Source organism: Sciurus vulgaris, assembly GCF_902686455.1.
Source record: "Sciurus vulgaris genome assembly, chromosome: 10".
NCBI lineage: Eukaryota > Metazoa > Chordata > Mammalia > Rodentia > Sciuridae > Sciurus > Sciurus vulgaris.
Genome location: NC_136470.1, coordinates 128,153,606 through 128,169,281, shown reverse-complemented (window position 1 = coordinate 128,169,281; position 15,676 = coordinate 128,153,606). Strand labels below are relative to the sequence as shown.

At 33.1% G+C, this 15,676-nt stretch overlaps 1 protein-coding gene across 6 annotated transcripts in view; it reads right to left on the bottom strand.

Moving 5' to 3' along the window:
- RASA2 (RAS p21 protein activator 2) overlaps positions 1-15,676 on the bottom strand; it is a gene marked incomplete at its 3' end in the record, with an annotated part of 109,828 nt that overhangs the window by 34,567 nt on the left and 59,585 nt on the right. For all 6 annotated transcript variants that reach the window (XM_079100375.1, XM_079100376.1, XM_079100377.1 and 3 more), the window contains exons 8-15: positions 13,773-13,849; positions 12,731-12,832; positions 5,496-5,652; positions 5,048-5,196; positions 4,299-4,413; positions 3,710-3,784; positions 2,716-2,839; positions 342-448 (exon numbers count right to left, since the gene is read on the bottom strand). In XM_079100375.1, coding sequence (XP_078956501.1) covers positions 342-448; positions 2,716-2,839; positions 3,710-3,784; positions 4,299-4,413; positions 5,048-5,196; positions 5,496-5,652; positions 12,731-12,832; positions 13,773-13,849 — 906 coding nt within the window. The remainder of the gene's footprint in view (positions 1-341; positions 449-2,715; positions 2,840-3,709; positions 3,785-4,298; positions 4,414-5,047; positions 5,197-5,495; positions 5,653-12,730; positions 12,833-13,772; positions 13,850-15,676) is intronic.

The following is a 15,676-nucleotide window of genomic DNA, read 5'->3' as shown; positions in this document are numbered from 1 at the left end:
TGAGGTTTAACACACACACACAAAAAAAAAAACAAAAAAAAACCCTGTACTATGAAAATTTATAAACATACATAATAGTAGAGGGAAAAATATAATGAATCCATTTTGTGCTCATCACCAGACTTCAACAATTTTCACCATTTTATTATTCCTGTAAAAAAATCTCTTAACAATAGAATTTTTAGTCTTATCTGAAAGACTGAAATGGTCAAGAAAAATGTCATGTAAATTTAATTTCAGTTATAAGAAAACATAGCCAAGTGAAATTGGCTTATTTTATCTTTTCTTCATTTTACTAAAAATAAATAAAAATGGAATAAAGCTTTGAGAAGAACACTTACTGGATGATGAGGTCGCAAATGAAAAGTATGAGGTGATACTACGGCTACAGCAAAGAAACGAAGAAATACAAAGCTGCTCACTGCAGAGTACTGAACATGAGGGTCATCTGCAGGAAAAAAACGGTGAAATGTCATGCACAAAACACTGAATTAAAAAACAAAGATGATAAAGTAAAAAGCATAAAAAACATGTAAACTAAGTAGGAGATCCATACAATTTGTCTAGTAAGGACTGAATTAATGAAATGATAGTAATGATTATGACTAAATTAAAAGAACACTACATGACTAAAAAAACTGAAAGAAATAATAATCAAGAAAATGAAAGGCAAAGTTTCTAAGCTTTTAGAAAGATTCTAATTTGAAAAATACCTCCTTTCTCATCTACCAGAAGTAACTTTTGAAACTACAACAAAAATAATAGTACCATCTAGCACTGCCTAGTGGTAACACACAATCCCTTTCAGTTTAGGATATTGTTAATTCCTTCCTAAAAATCTTGAATAAATAAAAACAATTAGGCAAACATCTTTACTTTTAAAAGCTATCAACATTTCGTATTAAAATGTTGATGAAGACTACTTAAGACTTTATCATTCATCTACAGCATTTTTCTCAGATGAAACATGACATTCAGATGGTAGAGAAGCAGATGGTGAGGGACAGAATCTTTGGGTATGATTCAAATTTTAACTCTATAAATTTAACTCTTTATAAATCACTCAACAGATAACCACCACCAAGTTGTTTAATTTACCGTTCTTTAATAATACTTGCTTCCCCCCTGCTGCCTGTCCACCCTCCATCCATATTCCCAGGGGAGTAATAAGAACAAATGAGAAAATATGAAACTATTTCATAGCAATAAAACTATCAATAGTGGGGTCGACTGACAACATGAAGACATAATAATAGTGATACCAATGAAAAGATAAGTTAAAGATATACAGTTGAAATTATAAAGAAATGATAAGGTGTGTTTTAGATCATTTATATAAATAAGATATATATAAATGAAACAGATTTAAAGCCAAGACACTGGCCGTTAAGAGTATGGTGATTAGCAACTGTCCTTTGGAGTAGGCAAGGCCCAGTCAAGACCCTGCTTGCCTGCTGGTCATGTCATGGACCTTGATAAAGTTACTCAAGGTCTCTCTTCACCTTGGGTTCATTATTTAACTAATGGGAGTGACAACCATCTCAAGTAGTGTTGAGAGAATCATCTGTGCTAGCACTGGGCCTATATACTCATTAAATAGTTACAGTGGTTATCATGATCTAATTCACTATTTTAAAAATATAACCAAATCAGCATTTCATCTTTCCATATGTTAATGTCTCCATACCCTTTATTTGATTACAAAGACTAGATAAAGGTAATGCTTATGTCTTCATTATAATTAGTCAAGATATCTAGATCTTAACTTGTAAGTTAGACAACTTAGCCACACCACACTAGTACTGAGTGAATTAAGCATGATGCAAATAAACATAAACATTTAAAACAATAAAATAGCAAAATCTCTTCAAATGGCTACAAAAATAAAGTTTCACATAGCTGGGAAAGACTGATAATTTAAGTAGCACCCTCACTTCCATTATATACAGATCTGGAAAGACAGCTAGCTATAGCCACTATATTTAAATATTGCAGATGTACTGCAAATAAGGGTTCTTCCAAGTACTGACAACAGGAGAGAGAAACTCATAATTTTATGAAATGTTTCCAAGCAAAACATTAACATACTACTTTTGCAAAATTAAAGTTGCCAGTTACTGATATATGTACTTCAAAATTCTCTGTGTGTTTCTTTTCTTGCTTTTTTCTTTTGCAGTGCTGGGGATTCAACCCATGGACTCACACGTAGTAGGCAAGCACTCTACCACTGAGCTACATCCCTAACCCACAGCTGAAAAGTTTCTAATGAAAACCATTTCTGTGAAAACATCTCATTACCAAAACCTCAGCATTCTCAAACTTATCAAATCCAGTCAACTATATGGAACTAAAGATTATCACTATTTAAATGCATGCATCCAGAAAAGATGTTTCAAATAACAAAGATATTTGTGTTTATCATATTTAATGAACTCATAAGCATATGGTAGATGTACTTATAGTTCAAAATTTTTGTTTCTCAATTTTGAATTGCTCTTTATATAATGAAGTTGCTGTTATGTTGAAATAAATGGACTATGTGTTTTGAGATTACAAGAAAAAGAAACCAGATGCCTCAGGAAAAAGCAGGAATTATTTTCAAAAACTGAAGAAGGTTGTACCTATAATCTTAAACATTTCACACAAACCAAACACACAATTTCTACCAAAAGTGTAGAAAATGAAATGCTATGGTTAGTAAAATAAGGCACTTACTAGGAAATCTCTGGGTAGCCATTTGCCTTAGAGAATAAAAGATATCACACATTACAGTGGGGCAGCTCATACTTGATTTTACAATTGTACTAAATAACTTGTCCACATAGTAACGCAGATTTTCCTGCAAGATTTAAAAGGAAACGTTAAGATTTTGACTTCCACACATCTTCAACAACCTTTATGGGAAAAAAAATACACTGAAAATGAGACTTACTGAACAGTCACTATTTAGTATTCTAAAACCCTGTTTCTCTTCTCCAAACTCTAACATTCTGACCTAATTTAATCAATCAAATTTAGACTTTTTAGACATAAGAGGTGGACATATGAATAAACTTCATAAGAAGAAAGAGAAAATAAAATGATAGAAAGGGAAATCAGGGAACTAACTCAGATATGCAGGCAACAGGACACTGTGACACTGTTATTCACAGCAATGAAAACTTGTGTTCCCTAATATGTAATTAATTGTAGGTTTCCCAGAGGCAACTCTAAGTACTAATTGACCAAGTCACTATGCTACTAAGCCTGATCAGTCCAACCTGCAAGGAATACAGGCTGCAACCAGATATAGCCTAGATCCACAACTGTTACTACAGCCAGAAAGAGATAATCAGAAACAAAAATAAAGTGAAACCAACTGAGGAAATAAAATTCTTAAAAACTAGTCCTAGGCCTGGCACAGTGGTGAATGCTGTAACCCCAGAGACTGAGAAGGGTCACAAGTTCAAGGCCAGTCTGGGCACCTTAGTGAGACCCTGTGTCAAAATTAAATAAGTTGCACCTCAGTGGTAAAGTACCCCTGAGTTCAAGCTCCAGTACCACAAAACAAACAAACAAACAAAAGCTATTCTTAGGAGAAACTATGAATAGTAAAGGCTAATGCAAACATAAACAGCATTGCTTCCTTCCATGGAGCTTTAATGAGACGTAAGTGGAAGACTGGTGCACCATTAAGAACAATTTTAATGCAGGCATGATAAGGACTTACCTTATTGTTTTCTACATTATCTCCCTCTTTCAATTTAATAGGATCAATTTCACAGGACTTTGAGGATTCACATATCTGGAAAATAATTTCTCAGTTAGTGTTCTTTCCTAAATAATTTGACAAAATGAAAATAATTATTTCTCTGATAAATTAATGATAAAAATTAAAACTATAACAAAGTTGAAAGCATCCATTCAGAGATTACATATACAAGGATTACAGTTTTTCTAAAGAACTATATCAAAAAGTATTTCTCAGATCCATGAAACTCTAGCTAAAACGGAAATACAAAAACAAATCTTTATGTAGATTACACTCTAATGTGCCTTTTGAGTAAAAATCTATTGAAAGAAAGGTAAATAATTCACTTCTGAAGTGTTTAGCCTTATTCTTTTTTTTTTTTTTGTGGTGCTGAGAATTGAACCCAGGGCCTTATGCTTGCAAGGCAGCCACTCTACCTACTGAGCTACATCCCTACCTAGTCTTACTCTTTCAATGACTCACACATGGACAGAAGCTTCCTATCCACCGACCACTATAACACACTATAACAAGGCCGGGGGCTATCACTGCAGGAGGCATACTCTACCTCATCTAGAGTAGATTTTAAGGTTACTTTCAGGTAGTGCCCTCCCACTATTTTCATCATCTCATCCAGACATCGGGTAGCCAGGGAGTTTCCTCTAAAAATTGTGTTTGCATCTCTGAAACAGAAACAGAAATAGGTGAAACAAGTGTAAAAAAAAAAAAAAGGCAGTGAAATCAATATGACATATTTGACTTCAGTCATATAATTTTTACCATCTACTTAAAAACTTGCTGCTACTAGGTTTTTCAAACATTGAAAAATTACTTTCCAGAAATACGTGAAAAATCAGTTAACAAAAAGAGAAAAAATTATGTTCATGAACCAAAAATGTATAATGTATATGTCTGTGTGTGTTTACATGCCATAAAACAAGTGTTGTAAGACTGAAGGGACTGGGATCCTGCTTTTTATAAAGTCATGTATGCATACAGGGGTTCCACATAATGGAAAAGGGGCAAAACAATTTCTGTCCTCGTATTTATTTGTGACATGTGAATCATTACAGATAAATAAGTAACAAAAAACTTCATTGCCTGAAAAACATTCCTTCATCAGTTGTTAGTTTTTACTGTTGTGGATATTGTCTGTAACCTAAAGGAATGGCTTTTGCCATTTACTATGTAGTTCTTTCAGGCAATTATACAGTAAGGTTGGTTAATACAAAAGAACTCAAGACTACAGAAACAATTCAGCAAACTAAGGTCCAATTTTGCCAACATAGTTAACATTTAATAAGATACAATTCTTACTGGGTATCCTTCAAGTCTAATTCCGCCACTGCTGTGACAAAAGGAACAAGTTTATCATGGTGCAGCAGCAGTCGTACAAGAGGCAAAACTGCATCATTTTTATCTCGACATATTTCACCCAAAATGTAAGCAGCTGAGGCAGATATTGGCTGGAATACAGAAAGGTAGAAAAAAAGCACAAAATCAAGAAAACATAATTATGTTCAATCACTAACTTGTAAACAATTCAAATTTTCATATATCTGTATACAGAATATTTAATTTCCTGAATTTCTATCAGAGATTAAATGTGCATACACTGCAATCAATACTCTGGTTCAGATAAACTAAATCGACACACACACACTGTTTCAAAAGAGTTGATACCCTGACATCTTTTTTTTTATCATTTACAAAATTAACTTGGCTTTTGTTATATTAAATCATATACTTGAGATTTTTAAAGTACCTGAACATCTGGTGATTTTAGCAGCAAAGTTTTCAAAGGACCATAGTACTCTGAAGGAAGCACATAGTCTTCTGTATAACATATATTTAATCGAAGAGATCCCAGGTCATCAGTTTTGGACGACTTGTTTCCATTATCTCGTGGCTGTAGCAAGTACCTAAAGTAAAAATATAATCAATTCCATGTGTTGGTAATGAGCATCCAAGCCAGTTAGGTAAATAATGGCTAAGCTTAAACAACCAAACAAACTAGGGTAGAGGTACAGCTCAGCGGTGGAGTATGTGCTTAGTGTGCATGAAGCACTGGGTTCAATCTACAGTACCCAAATAAAACAAATTAAATAAACAAACTGAAAAGTCAACCTAGCAGTTAAAACTACGGTACTTCTAAGTATCAGGCTACTGATCAGCTTGATACTGATTACATATTGAACTAGAAAACTAAGCAGATTTTTATGCAGAAAATAAAAGCAGATAATAAAAAATTAAGATAATAAAAAATTAAGATCTCAAAGGGATTAAATAAGAGTTTATTAGCTTGCTGTTTTAGGAAGAAAAGGTAAAACTTACTTAAAATTCAATGTATCTGTCAAAAATAAAATTTTGAAATTTGAGAAACTAAATTTAAGGAAGAAGCATTTAGTTGAAATAGGTAAAATAGAGTGTGACCTTGTTTTTGCTTTTTATTTTTTGGTGCTGGGGACTGAACTTATGGCTTTGCGTGCTCCCCACTGAGCTACACTCCCAGCCCTGTGACCTAGTTTTAAAATAAATTCTGTATGTAAAAACTTTGACTTATTTTATAAAAAGTTTGATTAAAGTTTATAAATAGCTTTTTATATTATTAAAAGAGTAACAATATAATTATACTGAAAATGTTTTTATTTCCAGAAATCATATTGACATAGTTTTTATCAGGTAAATAAAATGCAAAAAATACACATATGCAAAAAAATACACAGCTCTAAATACTTCAGGAAAGAAATGTTTACAAGTCAAGAGACAAAAACCGTAGGATCAAAACCAGAAATCTAAATTAAAAACAAAACAAAACAACTTTTTGTCATGGAAATTTTAAATGCATATAAAAGCAAAGGAAGTAGTACACTGAACTCCATGTATTTATCACCTGGCTTCAATAGTTACCAGTTCAAGATTAATCTTGTTTTAGTACCGTTTCAGTCCTGCTTTATTATTCTAAAATGATTTCCAGGAATCTTACAGCTTCATGCATTACTTTAAAAATCATCATTATTCAGTTGGTATTCAAATTCTTACAAATTTATCATAAATAGTTTTGTACAGTTTGTTCAAATCCAAATAAGATACATAGAGATAACTGGTTCATAGTATTTTTATGTTTCTTTTAATTTATAGATTCCTCTACTCCTCACAAGAATCATGTAGTTTGTTCTGATCTGAAGAGTTCTCCACATTTGGGATGTTCTTTAGTCCTCTCTGTATTTCCTATATATTGGTAGTTAGATATAGAGGCTTGCTGTTTGGGGAAGAATGCTTCATTGATAGTGTTGTGTAGTCCACCAAGAGGCACTAATGTCTGTTTCTCTTTTGTGATTTTAGGGGCCATTGATGATCACTGTCTAGAGTCATTAACCACCAAAATTAATCATCACTGTAATTTTATATTTCTAACATTCCTTTTCACTTATTAGTTGAAAAGCTTTTTATAAAGGAATCTTAGTAGTTTTGGTATTTTTAAATTTATCAACTACAGCTTCCCCCACTAGACTGACTTGTTTAAAGACAGAAGTGAGGAGGACTTCATAGAATGTTTATTAGTTGTGAGAAAGCTATCACAAAGACAGAAAAGAGAACCTGAGGATTAACCAAGCAAAATATAAAAGACAAAGAGATAAAACAGGGAGAAGAAATTATGGAAAGTGTGTCACTACCCTCAACAGAGGAATTCCTATCTTGAAAGATCAACCTTCAGAACTTCTGCTTTCTGATTTGAGAAACACTGATGTAAAGATACAGCTAATGAAATAACTGGAAACAAGCCTGCTAGCAAAGGTGACTCAGAAATACCTCTAAGTCCAGCTGACTGATCACCAAACATCCTGACAAGAACATAACTTTGGTCAGTTTCCCGCAATCCAGGTTAAGTCTCTGCAGCCTTGCAAATTCCAGCACCTAGCTTTATCAGCATATCTAAAAGTGAACATGAACTGCAAAGATGGGACTGCAAAGCCTGATATACTTGAAGAAGATTGATAAATTTATGAAAAGAAATACAACAGCCCAGTGGCATAGGTACCTGCATTATTTGGCAACCAATACAACTTATTATGGAACTGTTCATTCACAGAAGTAAAGAGAAGACTGCTAACAGTAATAATGGACATTCCCCCCACTTGCCCCAGTTCCTCCCAGGCACTCACCCCTTGGCTTTAACAAGTATCACCATGTATCATAGTGTTTTCGTCTATATCTCTTATTTTAACTAATATATATGTCTTTTTTACCTGTAGGTAAACTATTTAGAAAAGCAAATTATCAAAAGGTGGTGTGTTAAGTACAGAGACACAACAAGGAAAGTTAAATACTCTTAAGAATCTCTTAAACAAGTCTTGCCAAAGAAATAGCGATGCTTCTAGGCCAAGTAGGGGTAGCTTCCTCCTCTACTGTATGCCCATATCTGCTTCTTTGGTTCGAGTCTTTTTTTATTATTCTATTTTATAACTAGTGTTTTCCATACACAGTAGAATAACATCACTTGTATTACCGCATTCTGAGTTACAACTGGTTCTGCCTCTCTGGGACTGCACCTATTCATCTTAAAAAATGTCTCCACATTCCACTTCACACTCCACAGTCAAAACAAATTTTGCTTTGGTTTGTTCTACAGAAATTTTACTTGGGGCAAATTTATTTCCCTATCTCCCAATTACTTGGGGAGTTATATCAGGATGCTCAGGAATTCCAGAAGGGCTCACTCCCGCCACTTTTAATACTTGCCCTCTTGGGTTTTTCTTTTGGCAGATAGGAAATCTCTATAAAAAAAATGCCTCTGTGTCTACCTGGAAAAAACAAAACAAAACAAAACCAAACAAAACCTTCAAAACATCACTGTTTTGCCCATCCCTTGAAACATTTTAAGTTATATTTTATAAGGGTGATTCAAATCTTTGCTAATAGCTTAAAAAAAAACAAAACATTTTGAGTTTTAAATGTATTAAAAAATATGCCAAAGAATAAATTTATTATAGTCCATTGGTTAATAGCATGAACATTGGAGTCAGTTTGGTTCAAATCCCTGCTATGTAACTTTGGGCAAGTCACTTAATCTCTGAGTCTCCTCTTCTGTTAAATAAAGGGTATTAATTAATAGTACCCTACTCACTTAAACCTTATAATAGCCCCAAAAAAGTAAGCAAAGCACTTAGAATTGTGCCAGGCACACAGTTAACACTATGTAAATGCTACACATATAATAACTATTCCCACTAACACGTATGAATAACTTTCATATTTGAATGACATAGTTATTTGTATAACTATATGTGATTATTATTTGAAAATATTATAAAGGCTCAATTTAGTAAATTGCCTGAAGGATCCTTATGAATCATGCAATCATGTATTAATTAGAGCTAAAGAAAAACGCTTCAAGATTTGTTAAACGGGAGATATCTAATAGGCCTTAGATCTAGGAAAGAACAAACAAGGGGAAAAAAAAGCAAAAAACCCTGAAGTATATTTTCTTTAGATTCTGAATGAAATATTTTGGTTTCAAAGAATGAGAAAGAGTAAATAAAGAAAAATTATTAACTGAAGGTAGCATGCCATTGCTATCTTTTCCAATCACAATTACAGAGGCATAAAAGCAATTCCATGCTCTCAAAAGTTAACAGGTTTGATAGTTCCTTAATACAAAAAAAAAAATCAGCATTTGAAAAATTGTAACCATAAAGTTAAAACTGAGAAAGCAAACCAAAATTACAATTATTTGTACATAATCCATAAGCTGGAAAATAACTGTTCAGAGGTAGCTCTATTAATATTTGAGTGTTATTTCTGATTCCATAATAGTCACCATCAGGGGATCTTTACTAAGGATAGAAGATATTTTGCATCTTCCAAATTCAAGTAGTAAAAAGATATGTCAAAAAACAAGGCAAGACAAAAAAAGTGAGGACAAAATGTTCCAAAATTGGCAAACCAGACAAATAATTTAAAGTGAAACATTAATCTAGCTTTAAATTATGTATAAAGTGCTTATTTTGTAAAAACCCAATCATTTATTTTATCTACTATTTGAACGTTATTTTCAAAACAAAAATTACAACATGAAAAGATATTTACCTCTATTTTTTAAATGTCCACTTATATTTTGGATCACCTAGGGGTAATTACTATATCAATTTATACACAAAAATTATGCAAATATTAAATTCTCTTATACTGAGATAACTAATGAAATGAATTGAACTAGATTATTCCTAAGGTTGTCTTTATTTATAACATTCCAAACAATGGGATATTATGTAAAAAAAAAGCAGAAATTCTATATGTGTTGATTTGGAATACTGGTGATGATAGTAAAGCAGTAATATATAACTATGAGAGCATGATTTATACCCATCAACAAAGTCCTTGCCACTTACTTTATGTTAACTCATTTCATCCTCCTAACAACTTTAGAAAGTATCAACCCATTTTATAAAGAAATTAAAGGCAAACAGATTGAGTTCAAGGTTATAAAAGTAGTTAACAGCAGAAGTGGAACTGAACCAAGGCAATTTGGTTCCAGAGTCTATACTCTTAACCACCATCAATAGTCAACAAAAGACTTACTGATGTTCTATTGTTATATTGATGTTATATGGTTAAGTAAAAAAAGCAAGGTGACTTGCTTTATACAGTGTGTACTTACGTGTGTAAAGAAAGGGAAAAATATGTATTTGTTTGTATATAAACAAAACATTTTCAGAAACTTTGGAACAATGGTCACCTCAGAAGTGGGAAACTGAGTAGCTGAGGGGAAGGAGAAGGACAGATTTTTACTTGACCTGGGAACCAAGTGAGTATATTACCTATTAAAAAAATAAAAATAAAACAATTCTATTATCCACCTAGGGAAAAGTAAAAACTAACCTAACCAACAATATAGTAAAACTACTAGGATAATCCTAACATCTGATCAAAATATCAGCATTAAGAACACAATACTACTAAGGAACTGAACAGCCAAGAAAGGGAAGGGTGACTGAGGCATCATGTTAAAATTTGAGAATAAAATCAAATTAGAATGATTAAAAATCAATTTTAGGAGAACCTGAAATAGACAAATACTAATAGAAATTACTTGAAAAAAGAAAGTGAACTGAGACTTTTTAAACAACAGAAGTATACTACTGACAGTTATTCTAGCCCTTTGCTAATATGGAAATTACAAAGAGCATGCCTGAAATCCTGAAGGTAAACAAAGCTTTTCTAGAGTTTTCATGCAGTTAGCATCAACCCCACAAGGGGATGCTACAGTTCTACAATTCAAGAGTTTTGTTTCTGACCTAAAAGGAAACAACATTCACATTTTTGTATTTCCTTACATCGACATTAGCATAAACAAAATTGTATGTAACTCAGAAATTTTCATTTAAAAATGTATGCTATTTTATGGAAGGCAGAAAAAGATATAATGCGAAGGGAGGGTGAAGAATCCCAAATGTTCATCAATTTTTCACTGTGACTAAGTTAAATTATTTTTCCTCTGTGGATGCATTTTAGAAATCATATAAAATGCCATTAAGACCAATAATCTTATATCTTCATTAGGTAGAGGTAAAAATTAAAAAGTTTAAGTCTAAAAATCAATCTGCAAGTGTTAGAAGACAACAGAGTCTAGTCAGGGAAGGCATGACCAAGAGAAACATCTAAACATTCAGTGTCAACCTCTTTCAGACAGAAGAAACTTAGTTCTAAAAAGTGGCTCTTATAAAGTGGTTAAATAATATTCCATGGTATATATGCCACGTTTTAAAAATCCATTCATCCATTGATGGACATTCTATCAGAAAAAGAATGAAATTCTGTTGTTCATGCAACACGGGCATGAAAAAAGCCAATGCTGTACATTCTCCCTCATTTATGGAAGTTAAATAGTTGACCACACGCCAGTAGAAATGGAACACATGTCACAAGAGGACAGGAAGGAGGAGGAGTTTAGAGAGAAAGTAGATAATGGGTACAAAAATGAAGTTGTTGGGGGAATAGTTTTAATGTGAAAAAGCACAATAGGGTAGCTACTATCTATAACAATTATAAATTTCGCCACAATTAGTGAAGAGTTTCAAGTTTTCTAATACAGAGAAATGATATTTAACGAGAAACACTAATTTCTCTCCAATTTGATCATTATACATTGTATCATGTATTGAATTAAAATAGTGTACTCTGCAAATGAATAAAAGTACACCATTTTTAAAAAAGTAGTCTCTAAAAGGCAAATGAGAAAAGGCATGTTCATTTACATTCAGCTGAAATTCAAGTCTAGCCTGAGGGATGTTGGCAGCCTACTGGAAGGGACAAGACACACATGTTTTTTCAAGTGCTGGAGACAGAGAAAACCATAGTTTCATACTGATTTGGCCAAAGGAAATCAGCATCAATTTAATGTCACATAAGTCACAAAATTGTAAAATAATACTGTAGCCATTATTGAGCCCCTAGAACTCCAGCAAAGTGTATTACTTAAATCAGCTCAACAACATCAAGACCCTAGAAATTTAGGAAATAACATCAGGTACAGTGCATTTCAACATAGTGTGGTGAGGGAAAATCACTGGTTAGTTTTCACGAACAACTGACACTCCCAAATAAGCCCTTTGCTTTCAAATATCCACGGTTCCAATAACTGATGATAAAGCTTTTGAGCTGCAGATGTTCACTTGTGAGCAAGTATCTTCTCAGATAGGCAACTTGTCATGTTTTATGTTCTCTACTTTCTCAGAGTTTCTAAAATTTCATTATTGAACAGAGAAGTAATTCTGGAAAATTCAGTTATTTTATCTAAGAAGCACAGGTCAAATCATAAAACCACTGATGTACTTACATTTCTACGATCAAGAATTCATAATCAAATCAATTAATGTCAATGACTTTTTGCTTATTCCACAGCAAATTTAAAATGTTTATAGTGAGCATTTTTGTTTGTAATATATACCTTATAGAGGATTAAGTTACAGAGTTCACTAGAGCATCTGTCTTTCTTACCAGGCTTGATAAGAGGTATCGTTTCTTAACACATTCACAGGAACCTTAATCTCACCCAGGAAAACATCCTGGACCAGGTTTCCATTATTCCACAAGTCGATCCTGAAATTGAAAACTGGCTTTATGTTTGCCAAGTAATGTTTAAGTAAATGCACACCATCAAATAGTTTCAAATAACTCTGATCTGTATTATAGCATTAATTTTACATGCTTACAAGTAAGAGATGTTAGCATTGCCATATACCTCACTATCCAGACTAGAAAGCAAAATAGTATAGCAGTTCTTATTTAAAAACACAAAAAGTGTCAATTCTAAATAGTCTAAAAGAAGTCACATAAGATTCTTAGTTTGAAAATCTACACTTTATTTTAACCTGTAGCAATAAGGATAACAAAGTTACTTCATTTAATTCAGGAAAAGAAACCAATAGAAGACTACAGTTTCTTTTTCAATTATAACCAATATGTAAAGATTGATGATTTAGAAAAATATATTACCTGATCACTTCAAACTCATGATTAATATGCCCTTTAGATAAACACACTGTTAACACCACACCTACACATGCATTTGCCAAACTTCTCTTTCCAAAACAGCATAGATATTTAAGACCTAGGAAATATCACAAACTGCAAACGCATGCACCTGTTGAATTATCTTCTTACCTCACTGAAATTTCTGATAGTCAGCAGATATGTTAAGAAGAATAAAAAAATTATTTCTAAATTGGTGTAGATGTAATTGCTTTTCCATCCATTATGCTATGATCCAGATATTTAAGGAACAATTAAATTAAGGAAAAAATTTAAAATAAAACAGGTGAAAATTAGGTAGTCTATGTTTACAAAAATCAAGATAGTTTGCAAATAAATCAGGTTTTGAAAAGATGATTTAAGTTAGATGCATCATCCTCTAAGTTTCATCAATCAACTTGCTGTGGTGAATTCTAGTAATGTTGGTTCTCCCTTTTCAGTTAAATTTAGGATTTTCTTTTGGCACACACATAAACAAAACAATTATGTAAAACCCCAAGGTACATACCTAATTTCTAGCTTTTCAATGTCCTCCTCTTCTACCTGGAATTGGGACTTTTTCGTATAACTACTGGATCTGGTTACCTGTAAACAAAAACAGTTTAGTAAAAAAAAAAAAAAAAAATTAAGTATTTTTTTCCTAAATGAACTTAAAAATGATCATTCCCAAAATATTCAAATACAGATACAAACAGAAGAAAACAATGAGGTAATATTTTACCTAAAAGTATGGAAAGTAAGCTATGGAAGTAGCAGGAAGGTAACAATAGGTAGTGGGGGAAAATAAAAATCCTTGCCTCCATGCTGTTCCTATCAACTCAATACATAGGAACATTAAGCTCTGGCTCATGGGTTGTCGCCTAGTGGCTTGAAGAGTAAAAAAAAGTCTTAATTCAATGAAGCTGTACTTGCTTAAAACTATTTAAAGACATTCTCACATTTTTCAAGATACCAATTTTACTCACATTTCTTTCTCCCTTTTTGGTAAAAACATCAAAGTCAGTGGCAGGAACTGCCTCAACTACCATCCACCTGAACAGGTAAACTGCCACACAGGTGTCTTCACTTGGTGAGTTTTCTCATCCTCTTCTCAACAAGGGGATGAGATGACTCTCCTCTTTTCTAAGATTATTCCACCCACATATAGTATGTAATAAGCATGCAGTAAGCATTCAATCTGCTTTAATTGCAACTTTCTTTACTAGTTTGTTCATCTCACTCATATTGGAGAAAAATTCTCCACTTAAATTAAGGTCTTTCTTTCTTTTCTCAGATAAGTATCTGAAAACTATAATTCATCCTTCAGCCTGTGCTTCCTCAGCACCCACTCACAACTCCTATCTGGCCTCCTCACAGATCACCCTCCTACAATCTTTCTCTGCACCACCAATTCTGATGACCAGTTCTTATTATCACTGTCCTTGACCTCTCTCTCTTTGACGAGTGAGCATACAACCACAGCTCCTCTCCCAGAACACCCTTGGCTTTGAGTTACCTGGGCACTATTCTAGCAACCTTCTCTGCTGTTTTTTCCCTCTGATCCTATGGACATGGGTACTTTCCACGGTTTTAGCTTTTACTTTGCCCTAAAAACAACCTGATGCTACATGGTGCTTACAGTTTATAAAATGCTTTCACATGCATTATCTCCTTTATTCATCAGAACGTTGCTCTGAGGCAGGCAGGGCTAGATTTATTATCCTCATCTTGAAAATGAGGAAGCAAAAGTACAAAAATTAAATGACATGCTCAAAGCTGAATACTGAATAAGCAGCTGAACCAAGCCTCTTCACTTTTTCTCCTTTATTGTACACCTCTACTCCCAGAACTTTTTTGATTCCTTGTAAACAAATATTTATCTTGATCTACAACCATCACTTATCTTATGTTTCAGTCATGAACTGGAGCACTGGAGCATTTTACATGTCAGATTTCTTTGTCTCAAACTAAGTCACCTATTTTCTTCTTCCTATTTTTCCAGACTTGAAACCATGGGGCAACTTTCACTCTTTTCTTTCCTTTTTCCTCTATAACCAATCTGTCAGCTTGCCCTTTGCAGTATCTTTCTTATCTGCCTCTTACACTATTCTCTAGAACCAGACCCTTCCCTAGTTGTTTTGTTTTTTTTTTTTTAAACACCTCAGTCACCTGGTTCACAGATCATGGTTAATTCTTTTTAAAACACTGCTTACCATTTTCAGACTCAAAAATACTCAACAGCTAAAATAAAAGCACCCTACCCAAGAAACAGGAGGGTTTCATTAGCTGGTCCTGTTCTACCATTCTAATCTCGGTTGCCATTATTTTCTTAAACAAACCCAGTTTAATCATTACTTGCTATTCTTTGGACATAACTTTCTAGCTGTCTGTCTCTGTGCTCAAAATGCTCTTTTTCCTCATTAAGAAAATTTA